General features: G+C 39.5%; 1 protein-coding gene across 3 annotated transcripts in view; it reads left to right on the top strand.

Moving 5' to 3' along the window:
- The window catches only part of LRRC69 (leucine rich repeat containing 69), a 30,334-nt gene that overhangs the window by 4,494 nt on the left and 12,198 nt on the right, over positions 1 to 13,642 (top strand). For 2 of the 3 annotated variants that reach the window (XM_075825996.1, XM_075825998.1), the window contains exons 3-6: positions 5,658 to 5,730; positions 9,026 to 9,221; positions 9,743 to 9,814; positions 13,573 to 13,593. In XM_075825996.1, the coding sequence (XP_075682111.1) occupies positions 5,658 to 5,730; positions 9,026 to 9,221; positions 9,743 to 9,814; positions 13,573 to 13,593 (362 nt within the window). The remainder of the gene's footprint in view (positions 1 to 5,657; positions 5,731 to 9,025; positions 9,222 to 9,742; positions 9,815 to 13,572; positions 13,594 to 13,642) is intronic. The other variant, XM_075825997.1, reaches the window with a different exon arrangement.

The raw sequence follows: 13,642 nt of genomic DNA, 5'->3' as shown, positions 1-13,642 counted from the left end.
GGGAAAGAGCGCCATTTGGCTTTTGGAGCTCAAATTTAGCAGGAATGGTTTGCGGAGGCCATGTCGCATTTACAGAGCCCCTGAGGGAACAAAACAGTGGAAACCCCCCACAAGTGACCCCATTTTGGAAACTAAACCCATTGAGGAAATTATCTAGGGGTATAGTGAGCGTTTTGACCCCACAAGTTTTTTGCAAAAATTATTGGAAGTAGTCCCTGAAAATAAAAATCAACATTTTTTCAAAGAAAATGTAGGTTTAGCTAATTTTTTCTCATTTCCACAAGGACTGAAGGAGAAAAAGCACCGCAAAATTTGTAAAGCAATTTCTCCCGAGTAAAACAATACCCCACATGTGGTAATAACCGGCTGTTTGGACACACGGCAAGGCTTAGAAGGGAAAGAGCGCTATTTGGCTTTTGGAGATCACATTTAGCAGGAATGGTTTGCGGAGGCCAGGTCGCATTTGCAGAGCCCCTGAGGGGACAAAACAATGAAAACGCCCAAAAAGTGACTCCATTTAGGAAACTACACCTCTTGAGGAATTCATCTAGGGGTGTAGCAAGCATTTTGACCCCACAGATGTTTCATAGAATTTATTAGAATTGGGCAGTGAAAATAAAAACAATCCTTTTTCTTCAATAAGACGTAGCTTTAGCGCAAAATGTTTCATTTTCTTAACGAAAAAAAGAACCCAACATTTGTAAAGCAATTTCTCCGGAGTACGGCAATGCCCCATATATGGTCATAAACTGCTGTTTGGGCAAACGGCAGGGCTCAGAAGGGAAGGACCGCCATTTGGAGTGCAGATGTTGCTGGATTGGTTTCTGGGTGCCTGTGGGCCCAAAACAGTGGAAACCCCCAAGAAGTGACCCAATTTTGGAAACTACACCCCTCAATGCATTTACCTAGGGGTGTAGTAAGCATTTTAACCCTGCAGATGTTTTGTAGAAATTAGTGTGCTCTCAATGTTGGAGAGTGAAAGTGGGATTTTTTCCATAGATATGCCAATATGTGGTGCCAAGCTTGTGCCACCATAACAAGACAGCTCTCTAATTATTATGCTGTGTTTCCGGGTTTTAGAAACACCCTACATGGGGCACTAATCTTTTGCCAGGACATTCGACCAGGCTCCGGAGTGAAAGCGTACCATGTACGTAAGTATACGACATTTTGCGGGAAGCAGTGGCTTTCCATGTCGTATACTTACGACAAATGTCGGGAAGGGGTTAAATAATAAAAATTTAGGTAATGATATTCAGTGGGCATTAATAGATAAATTGAGAAGCGTTGCAGTGATTAAAAAAATAATTTAAAAAAAATATTGGAAAACCCCTTTAATGTCCAATCCTTAGGATAGTCCATCAATAAATGACTGGGGGTTCCTACCCCAGTGAGTGTAGTACTTTCTATCTAGACAGTGCTGTGGCCCCATTGTTTGCTGATAGTGGAGTGTAACGGGCTTGTGAAATTAACAGAACACGTTTTGCATGTCATTACCTATTAAATAGGGACCATTTATTTAGTAGAAATATAAATAAGTAAGTCCCATGCAGTGACCAGTGTGCATTAGAAGGCAGCTGGTAGGTTAGTGTGAGCCCTTTTATTTTCAATTCATTACCTTGGGGCCCCTGACCACTGTCCTACCTGTATTGCCCTGATGGTGGACCTGACTGGACTCCTAAGCCCAGAGTGAGCAGGGTTTTAAATGAATAAAATGCTGAATCTTTTTCCACAAAACTATTTATCTATCTTTCTATCTGTGCCATTATTATATCTTAAATAGTATAGAAAAAAAATATAAAATACAAAAATGTCTAAAAATACTTTATTATTACTATTATTATTAATTCTATTATAATAAAATAATTATGCATATGTCACAGTAATTAACATACAAACAAATTATATCATTATAACTATCATAATAACCTGTATAATAAATTGAACAACTTATTAATGGAATTTCAATAAATTGTTTTATTTATTTTTTTTCTCCAATTTTTTTTATACTGTCATTTTTCCCTGTGATAACAGCATTAAGTAAATGTATACGTATCTCAATCAACTACCTAATAATATAAAAATGTTCCCTGCAAAATAAGATGCATTGAATAAAAAAGTTATCACCTCTGGCACGATGGGAGGATAAAGAATAATAGATTTTGTTCCATCCAAATGCCCAATATTAACAGTGCCCTCAAGGGATTTAAGGTATTTTGGTGCAATTTAAAATGTACAGTACGGACTAGTAAAAGTTTGGAAGTGGGGTGCATGCCTCTCAAGAGGTTCCCGCCTGACATCACTCAAAGGTCTATATAAACTTAATGTGAAGAAGACGCAGCACACCGTGGATGGAGTATCAAACAATAGTTTTTTTTTCTCCGTTGTTGAGACTCTTTGAGCCTCTTGACATTTTTTTCAAGCATGGAGCGAAAGTAACAGTAGCAGTAACTTTATTTATATTGTAGAAAGAAATCAATAGAAATGTTAGATTTTCTTGACGTAGTATTACATAAGGCCTCAGTATTGAGATCACTTATCTGTAATAACACGGAGTGGATGCACTCAGCCTTGTGAACATCGTTCCCCTTTACTGGTGGAACATTATTGGGTACTGATCCTCTTTGGCTTCTGGCGAGGACCTTGGCCCATCTTTAGTGCACTAACTGCCAAGCATAACGGGCAAAGTAGCAGAGCCAATGTTATTATATCTCATACTTATACATTAAACCTCCGGCCAGAAGAGGGGAGACGTAGCTTTTGGAATAAGAACATTATATAATATATTGACACAATTGTTCTTGAAGCAGCCAGAACTAGATAAACCAGTTCAACACTAATTAGTTGTGGAAACAAAGTACTAAATCTATATAGATACAGGAGATTAACCTGTGACAATATAAACTGTAAACCACAATACAGAAAACCTGGCAAAGGTAGCTGCCATTCACCTGTACATAGCGGGCACAATGCCAGGTGATTAAACCATGGCAGGTAAAAAAGGAGTATATAGCCATTTATATATATATATAAGTATAACAAATTTTATTGCACATATAAAACAAAGTTTAAAAAACGTAATATCTCAAGGCAATAAAGACTAGGTTAATACATGGTATAGCAGGATAGACTATGAGTGCTGGTCAAAAAAATGAACTAAGTATATGACAGAATAACATATATCCATAGAAAGATAACATTTAGTACATGTTTCAAAAACAACCCTTAATCTATTCTCCATAAAGTGCTCCTATCCCTGACAAATCTATGTAAATAGAGTAGGGGAGATTGCTAGTGCATATAAATGTTTTTGAGTATGTTTAAAGGCCAGTCTAAGGCCCCCATGCCCACTTCAGTTTTTTCCTTCAGGGTGTTAGCCGTTTTTCTGACGGCTAGCACACTGACCCATTCATTTCAATGGGGCCATGCACACTTCAGTTTTTTTGACGGTCCCGTTGCTCCGTTCCGATCCAAAGTGGAGCATGTCCTACTTTGGTCCGAGATTCCGTGACCGTGAGGCCCATGCAAGTCAATGGGGCCGTCAAAAAAACTGAAGGCACACGGAAGGCATCCGTGTGCCATCCGTGTGTGACGGTGCCGTTGCCTAGCAACAGCCGGGCGGGCAGAAAAAGATAACAGAAATATTACACTAATCGGCAGCCACTTGTCTCTATCAATCACTGATAGAGAAAAGAGGCTGCTGATTAAAAATAAAATAAAAATCAATTCATACGTACCCGGTCGTTGTCTTGGTGACGAGTCCATCTTCTTCCTCCAATCCGACCTTCGTTTCTGACGCGGCAGCCTGTGATTGGCTGCAGAGGCCGCTGCAGCCTGTGATTGGCTGCAGAGGCCGCTGCAGCCTGTGATTGGCTGCAGAGGCGGTCACGTGGGATGAAGCGTCATCCCTGGAGGCTGGCCTTCTGACTTCTGACGACATCCTGATGTGCGTGACTGCCACTACAGCTTTTGATTGGCTGCAGCGGTGACATGGATGAAACGTCATCCATAACGCGCATTTTGTGATGATCTGCCTCCTCAGGGGGTGCATGTCATCGCGAAACATGGAAAGGAATTGAAGGGTTGTTTTTGAAACATGTACAATTGAACTCAGCCGTCCATGTACTAAATATTATTTTTCTATGGATAGATGTTATTCTATCATATACTTAGTTCATTTTTTTGACCAGCACTCATAGTCTATCCTGCTATACCATGTATTAACCTAAAGTCTTTATTGCCTTGACATATTAATTTTTTTCTTAAACTTTGTTTGTTTTACATGTGCAATAAATTTTTTTATATATACAATGCCAGACTTCCTTCAGCCATAAAGCATCAAATCTTGTACTCCCCTAGAAATCTGCGCTTGAGTGCTCGGATCTGCAACCATCTTCCCTTGGTACTTACAAATGGTTACCTGGCTCCAGAATTTAGTTGGATCTTTTGTGTCACTGAAGCATTTGTGATTCATTCACCTTTTGTAGCATTTTTACTACATCTGAATTCCTTTATTTTTAACTTGAACAGACCAAATACCTTCTACCGAAGATGGTAAAAATGTTAAGGAAATCTTTAGTACTACTAAGTCAATAGTAGGGCAAGTCTTCGAGGTGATTCACACATATTATCCACTATGTTGCAGCCAGTACTGTATAATGCATTGTATTCTCTCCTAGAAGTACTGGTACCATCGCTGCTATAAGCGAATATTGTTTGTTATACTGCATCCAAACAAGCGGCATATTGAAGAATACACAGTGCATGGGGTGAAACATCCGTGGTGAATATCTGAGGCCTGATCACCTTCATAGAATAACATTGCCTCCATATTCTAAACCCTACTCCATCGAGACAGTATACAGAGCCAACACACACAAGTCTGAATGCCTTAAGCTCTGTTCACACTGGCGCATTTCCCTACGTTAATCTGTCTATTGTTTTTACAGAAAAACAAAGAGAGATGTTTCTATTAATGTCCTCGTTGATTAAGTCAGATTTTCCTCATGGCAAATGGCATCATTTGGCATAATTTTGCCTCCGTTCCATAAAGTCAATAGCATCCATTATGCTTTCCATTTTGATCTGCTAAGTCAACCATACTGTACCACGGGTGGGTCAAGCCCTCTTGGTGCCCAAGGCGGTAGTTTCAAAATGTGTCCCACCACCCTCGGCCCCTGAAGTTCAGCTTGAAAGGTGTTGGATCAAGAATCATTTATTTAATTGCCCCCTGTTGCACATTTCCTCACCAATTCCCAGCGAAATAATTTATACAGGGAAAGACTAATCAGTAAAATTAATCTATAAATTGAGCCCCACCCTTTTAGTGGCACCCTTTAGCCATACACATAAAATCGCATTTGGGCAAACACTTGATCATCCAGACATGACGACTCCACTCCTAGTTCACAGTTGCTTATTAAAAGTACAGCTAATAAAACAAGCTGCTATAAATATTCACATAAATGTTTTTATGTTTCCAAAGGTTGTCCTGGAACTATATACTGTTTTCGACAGATCTTTTAAATAGTTAATTCCAAAAACATGCCTAGCCTTTAAATGTGTTTACAAATCATATACTATATGGGCCATATGTAATGTGAACAGAGGTTCACTTTATTATTTATTAAAAAATATATATTTTTTTAATTTTCAAGATGGATTACAAAATTTGACGTCTCTAAATTTGAACAACAATTTAATTGAGAAGCTTCCTGCGGAAATACAAAAGTAAGTTCAGGTTCCTCAACTTCTGAATTGTTAATGTTTCTTAACATGATATTTCTAGCGGTTTGTTAATTTATTGTATATTAACCCCTTAGTGACCAGCCTATTTTAGGCCTTGATGACCAAGCATTTTTTTTTCGTTTTTCCATCGTCACATTTAAAGAGTTATAACTTTTTTATTTTTCCGTCAACATAGCTGTATGAGGACTTTTTTTTTACGGGATTAGTTGTATTTTGTAATGGCACTATTTTATTAACTTTTTTTGGGTAGAATAGAAAAAAAACAGCAATTGTTCTATGCGTTTTAAATTTAAGCCGTTAACCGTGCATCGTAAATAACATGTATTTATTTTACGGTGCTCACCTTGCAGTTTAAATTACATGTTAACTTTATTGTTTGTGTCGTTATGGTCACCGCGATACCATATATGTATACTTTTATTTCCTTTTTACACTTTTACTAAATAAAACCACTTTTTAATGGAATTTTATTTTTATTTTTAACTGTAATCTTTATTAATATTTTTTATTTAACATTTATTACTTATTTTTTTAAATCCCACATTGGGAACTTCACTATGCGATCTTTTGATCGCTGCTATAATGCTTTGGTATACTTAGGCAATAATGCATTGGTATACTGTCAGTGTAAAACTGACAGATAATCTATTAGGATGCGCCTCTGGCACGGCCTACTATGCATATAGCCAGGGCAGGCCTGGGGGCCTTTGTTAGGCCCCCGGCTGCCATGACATCCCATTAGAAGCCTGCGATTGCATTTGCAGGCCGCCGATGGGTGACAGGTGGAGCTCCCTCCTTCTGTAAATGACTTAAATGCTGTGGTCGCTATTGACCGCATCATTTAAGAGGTTAAACGGCTGCAATCTATGTAAACTTCGATCTCTACCGTTGGAGCAGGAGCCCGGTTGTCATAAGAAAGCTGAGTACCCGTTCCAGCCTGCATGGGACACCCGTGCAGGACTTAGACTAGGCTGCCGCGAGTGACCACCGTGAAAAGGCGTATTGGGGGTCACTAAGGGGTTAATTAAGGGGGTCCTTCACTATGAGCCAGAGTTGAAAATCCCTAATAAAGAGCGGAATTCATACCTGTACATATATTAATTGGCTGGCATGTAATATTACATGCAGCTTCCACCGATCACAGGTAATTTCTAAGGCCGGACCCATGGCGATCAGCCAGCTTCACTTAAAGAAGTTGTTGAGATAAGACAACCCCTTTAATATATCTGTCTCTCATGATTCTTAGGGTATGTTCACATGCAGTGGTTTCAGATGAAATTCGGGCCGTTTACGCCTCGAATTACGCCTGCAAAATCGGCCCCATTACGCCTCCAAACATCTGCCCATTGCTTGCAATGGGATTTACAGTGTTCTGTTCTCACGAGGCTTAATTTTATGCGTCGCTTTCAAAATACGGCACTTAAAAAGACGTCCACGAAAAAGAAGTGCATGTCACATTGACTCCATTGCAAAACAGCTCCAATAACAGTGGTTACAAAAATGTCTGAAAATCAGGAGCTGTTTTCGCTTGAAAACAGCTCCGGATTTTCAGACGTCATTTGCTAAGCGTATGAACATATCCTTATTGACATGGGTCGGTTGTCAGTCATACACTTTCCCTGCATATATTATAACATTCTAGTCATTCAAATGAACAATCTAGGTCTCCAAAAGCGAGGGACACTCTTTGTATCGGCTCTCTAATCTGACTAATAGAGGGGAGTCCCGAGTGGAGCAGCCTCTTCTCTGACGGCCATATCTCCCGATAGGGTCAAGTGTGTGTTGTATGTATGGAATTTATGGCTGGACAATGCTCTAAGGCATCTACACAAGTACTGTGCGTATCAATCCCTTCGCTAGGACAAGGAAACGCTAAAGTAAAAAAGTTGTCTGAACAAACCGGTGTGAACTTCCTGTCTCCAGTATATTGTATACATTCTTTTCCTTGACCCTGTGGTTGAATGTTGTGTTCAACTGCAGGGATCAGTGGTCTTCTATGTTATTTCTAGTAGTAAGTTTATGCAGCGTAACTAGAAAGCGCTGGGCCCCATAGCAAATGTAACCACCAGCATATACTCTTTTGAGGAAAAAATAGCCGCTAGCATAAATGATGCATAAAATGTTATAACTATTCATTAGCCTTAAAATAGCTTGGACTTGAAATAGTCTTAAACGCCAGAGGGAATAAGACCTAATAAAAATACAAGGACACAGTGTAGATCCCATTTCATAATAGTGTCAAAATAGCTCAAGCTGGCTTAGCATTAATGAAGGGCTATTTCCAGTCTCACATTATGGGATTGTGATGACATGGATATTAATGCGTGTAGCTCTTGTTAATTTCCATTGCCAGAGTTTAGTTGGCACAAAAGACATTGAAGGAGTGGAGTTGTATGTATCTATTTTTTCACTGAATTTCAATTGATTTCTCAAATGTATCATTAGATTCTCATGTTAGGCTCTGATGTCATCTGCATCAACTAGAATCATATAATAGAGATGCCCAAGAGATATCAAATAGACAGCATTAAGGTCCTTCTACACCGGCCAATATGGGCCCTGAAAATGAGCGCCGATCAACGAGACAGCTTGTTGATCGGTGCTTATTGCTCCTTATGATTGGATATGCATGGGGACGAGCGCTCATTACTACGATCTCTCGTCCCCATGCATTTCCATCATGTTGGCAGCACATCCCCCTGTTTACACAGGGAGATGTGCTGCCGAGAACAATAATATTTATTGCTGCATAAACAATACGATCAGCCGATGAGTAAGTGTTTGCTCGTTCATCGGCTGATCGTTGCCCTGTTTAAATAGGGCAATGATCGGGAACAAGCATTCATAAGAACGATCGTTTGTCCGATTATTGGCCAGTGTAATAGGGCCTTAAGTGCCAGCCACTATAACAGATCCAGCAACAGCACCCCAGTAATGGAGCCAGCCACAGTCTCCCACAGGGCATGCATAATCCCTACGTAATAGTGCCAGACATATTGCCCCTTAGTGTGCCAACAAAGCCAGGCACATTGACACGCACAATAAAACCCAATTCTAAGAAAAGTTGCTCCAGAATTATTGTTTCATGAGGAATGCAAGTATTTATTAAAGCAGACAAGTGAGCAGATTCTTTTCTAACAATTTTGGCTACAGATTTACTTTTACTTCTGACATTTGACATTATTATTTGTGGTCTTTAATGCCTCAGCGTTTTTGCAAAAATAAAAAAAGTAATAATTAACCTGCATACCTTTACCTATTCATGTGACTTGTGTAGGCTGCAATGTCTTGAAAAGCTTAGCATAAACCATAACTGCCTACAAGACATTCCCAAAGAGTTGTGTGTCCTACAAAATCTTTGTGAGTTGCACCTTGGAAATAACCAACTGGAGACACTACCGGAGCAGATCGGCTATCTGAGCAATCTGAAGGAGCTGCGAATTTATCGGAACAAACTGATTGGTCTTCCAGAGGTGAGGAACACATCGTGTGCAATGTCTTTGACTAGATCAGGTCGTGTAAATGAAATACTATGGGAACATACTGTAAGACCGATAAAGAGAACCTGTCCGTATGGCAGGTGTCTTCAGAATAGGTCATCTTCAGACACCTTTTTAAGTTGAAACTAATGAGGGCCAATTGCATCCACAAGGCACCTTCCCAAGCTGCCAACCAGGTACAGGTACTATTATGTCAATAACCATGTGCCCACACTCTTGGAACCATCTTTACTAATGAGCAACAGCAGGAGTACTCATATGTAATACTTCCCACCTTGTCATTTTCTGAAATATAAGTCATATATGAGCCCTCTCAGCTCTGCCTAGTGGCCGAGAGGGCTGTCGTTGTGTAGGAAGATGCGGTCTTCTTTTTGTGTGTAAGTAGCGGAAATTGGGAAATGGAAGATGTTCTAAGCCACTGAAGCCTGTTCTTCTCCTAGTTCTCTGTATTGTGTAATATCCATCTTACATACAGTACTTTATCTCATCTCTAGGGCCTATGTAGGTTGAGGAAGCTGAAGATTCTGGATATTGCAGGAAATAAAGTACAGACATTTCCATCAAGAGTAAGTATTAAGTCCTCCAAATTAGGGGGTTGTACTGAATTGGAAAAAAGGTGTCTGGGGATGTGTTGTCTAGTATGGATTGCTCAGCTCCATCTTCACTCTTGTCAATGGGCTGTGTTTGGTATTGCAAATCGGAGTGAGCAAGAGTGGGGCTGTTTCAGAAAAAATCCCGGACAACCCCATAACTCCTTGCCGCCACAGTTTCACCTTCATTACAGAGACATATTTTTCAAATCTGACATGTCTCACTTTTATGTGGTTATTATAACTTTGTAGTGCTTTTACTTATCAAAATCACTTCTCGTGGCACATTGTACTTTATGTTAGTTTTAAATTTGGGTCGATACATTCATTGTTTATTTGTGAAAAACACCAAAATTTATCAAAAATGTGGAAAAATGATCTGCTTGTAAGACATATGGTTATACCACAAAAAATTGTTACTAATTAACATTTCCCATATGTCTGCTTTAGGTTGGCAACATTTTTTAAAAATCCTTTCATTTTTTTTAGGACGTTAGCAGGCTTAGAATTTTTTTCACATTTTCAAGTAAATTTCCAAAACCTGTTTTCAAGGGACCAATTCAGTTCTCAATGTTAGAAACCCATACAAATCACCCCATTTTAAAAATCACAGCCCTGAAAGTACTCAAAACAGCATTCTGTCTCTTAGCCCTTCAGGTATTTCACAAAAATTAAAGCAAAGTGAAGGTGAAATTTGAACGTCATTATTTTTTTTTTTTCATCCATATGTGGCCTCAAATGTTGACTGCAACACTGGCCTCAAAATTGAAGGAGCACATTGTGTATTTTCTGGCCTCTATTTTATTAGGATGTTTTCCGGGCACCACTATACTGTGGGTTCGTAGTGGCCTTAAGGTGGCAGACTTAGAGGGAATGTGTCGCTAGAATTTTTTTTTTTTTTTTTAGTTAAACAACACATTGTTTTAATTTTTTTTATTTTTTCACAAGTCAGGAAATATTATAAATTAGTTTCTAATTTATAACATTTCCATGTGCTGGTCACTAGAGGGGGCAGTTCCCAAAATGGCAGCATGGTCAATGTGGTAAAGCAACCTCATTGCTTTATGCTGCAAATTTGGGGTAGACACACTCGCTCTAGTGTCCTCGCACAATCCCCCCTCCCTTATTCTGGCTAGTGCCAGGAAAAGGAGGGGGTTGAATCTTCAAACCTCCTACACTGTGTGCCACCATTTTCTGAGCGAATGCACAGTGTAGGAGGATTAGATACAGTGCTAAGCAGACAGTATAACACTAACATACACAAATCACATACACAAACATAACTTACTTGCTCCTGCTGCCGCTCCTATTCCTTGCGCCCTCGCTTCCTTGAACATATGGCCGGAAGCCATGGCCGGAAGCCGTGGCCGGAAGCCGTGGCCGGAAGGCGTCATCTGACTGTCCGGTAGCAGTTCCCGGTCCACATGAAAATGGCTCCAGATTTCGCTCTGCTAACGAGCTTCGTTTTGGTCTGTGTGGGAGCGGCGCATGCGCCGTTCCCACACAGACGGCGTACGCTGCAGTGAATGGAACGGCTCCCGTTCGCATTCTCTATGGGGATGTATGTGCTGTATTCCATCTGTGTATGTGTCGTTAATCGACACATATAGAGATGAAAAAAAAAAAAATGGCAGCCCCCATAGACAAGTAAATGTAAGAAAAAAAAATAAGTAGAACACAAGAACACAAATAAATAAAATTTATTTTAATATCACACTAAAAGCAATATTATAAAAAAAAAAAATCATGACACCTTCCCTTTAAGAAACACTCCCAGAAGACCTAATTTTATAAACTACACCCCTCAAGGCATTCACATAGGGTTGTAGTGAGCATGTTGACTCCACAGTTTATTTTCTTGAAATTGGTGTACAGTGAATGCTACAGAGTTAAAAAAAAAAATTGTCCATGCCCACTTGCTATGTTTCCTGGTTTTAGAAACCCCCTACATGTGGCCCTAATATTTTGCCTGTACATACGACAGGGTTTAGGAGTGAAGAGTACCATGCGTAATAGAGTCCTAATTTGGCGATTTACAAAGTATTGTTTCAGAATTACAGAGGCTCTGAAGTCAAATCGTAAAACAAGTCCATTAGGCCCCATGCACACGACCGTAGATTTCATCCGTACTTACAGACCGTAATTACGGGCCTATTCATTTCTATGGCCAACGGACACCTTTCCATATATTTACGCTTCCGTAAATAATAGGACATGTCCCATTTCTTTATTTTATAGACCCTGCTCCCATACTATAATGGGAGCGTGACCTGCCAATGCAGACGACTGTCCGCAGCTGGCCTTGCCCGTAATCACGGACCGTGCTTATGGCTACGGTCGTGTGCAAGGTGCCTAAGAAGTGACCCTATTTTGCAAACTACACCCCTCAAGGCATTTGTTAAGGAGAGTGAGCATTTTGACCACACAGGTGTTTTCTAAAAATAAATGTGCTGCGCATGGTGCAAAGTTTCCTCAGATGTGCCATTGTAGTGCCCAATATGTTGTGCCCAGCTGGTGCCACTGGAGACACACACCCCATAAATTGAGTGGGTTTTCCCAGGTATGGCAATGCCATATATGTGGACGTAGACTGTGGTTATGGATCATTGCAGAGCTCAGAACGGAAGGAGCGCCATTTGACATTTGGAGCACAGAACTTGCTTGGTAGTAGTTCTGTTTGGGGTTTTACTGGTATTTTAGTTTATAAAGTGGGGACATATGTAAGCTGTGCATTGTACATCAGGGCATAATAAGTTGTTATAATAATGGGGTAAATAATAAAACTATCCATAGATGTTTAGTACGCTTTGAAGAAATCCTTTATGCACAGGCCAGGTTTTTTGGGGCAGGTGTTGCACTGATAATCGGTGTCTTTCCTTTTGGTACACTCTGTACTTTTGCAGTTTGGGGAATTTCGCTGGGAAGGTGTTGTCCTGGTATAATACTCCCACTTCTAGCAGATGTGCTTACACCCTCCCCTTCCTGGTTACCAAATATTAGTGTCTTGACAATCACCTCTAAAACAGAAAACATTTTCCCCTCTCGCCTTCACATCGGGCTTTTTTTTTTTCATCCCTGACTTACGGAAGTCATAACTTCTTCCCTATTTTTATTTTATTTTTCCATAGACGTAGTGGTATGAGAGCTTTTGAAGTAGAATCCTTCATTTTTATTGGGACCATTTCGGAGGAACATGTGACTTTTTCATAACTTTTTATTGCATTTTTTGGGAGGCTTGGTTACAATTCGTTCAGTTTTTCCTCTTGGAGGCTATTATTAATATATATATATTATGTATCCTTTAATGCGCCAATGCGCATTAGAGTGACACCACCTTGGTTTGTTAAGATGTAGCCACCTTCAAGCTATTAGAAAGGACTTTTTTTTACTAATTTTACACAATAAAAACTACTTTTTTTTGTAAAATTAATGTATATGTAATGTTCTAAGAACTATAACTTTTTTTTTTTTGTCGACAGAGTGGTGTGAGGGCTTTTTTTGTGGAAGGAGCTGTAGTTTTTATTGATACCATTTTGGGATACACGTGACTTTTTGATCACTTTTTATTCTGTTTTTTGGAATGCAAGGTGACTAAAAAACAGCGATTCTGGCATTGTTTTTTTCTATTACAGCATTCACAAATAACAATACCTTTTAGTTGAGGTTATTAGGGACGCGGCAATATCAATTTTGTATAGTCTATCTATTTACTTATATTTTTTCTCATGATAAAGGACTTGATAAGGGGAGAAAAGGTGAGTTTTGATTTTATTACTTAAATTATTTATGTAGTGCAATTAGAAC

The sequence above is a fragment of the Rhinoderma darwinii genome, chromosome 5 (assembly GCF_050947455.1).
Source record: "Rhinoderma darwinii isolate aRhiDar2 chromosome 5, aRhiDar2.hap1, whole genome shotgun sequence".
Lineage (NCBI taxonomy): Eukaryota > Metazoa > Chordata > Amphibia > Anura > Rhinodermatidae > Rhinoderma > Rhinoderma darwinii.
The sequence above is the reverse complement of the archived record's forward strand: the minus strand, read 5'-3'. Positions and strand labels throughout refer to the sequence as shown.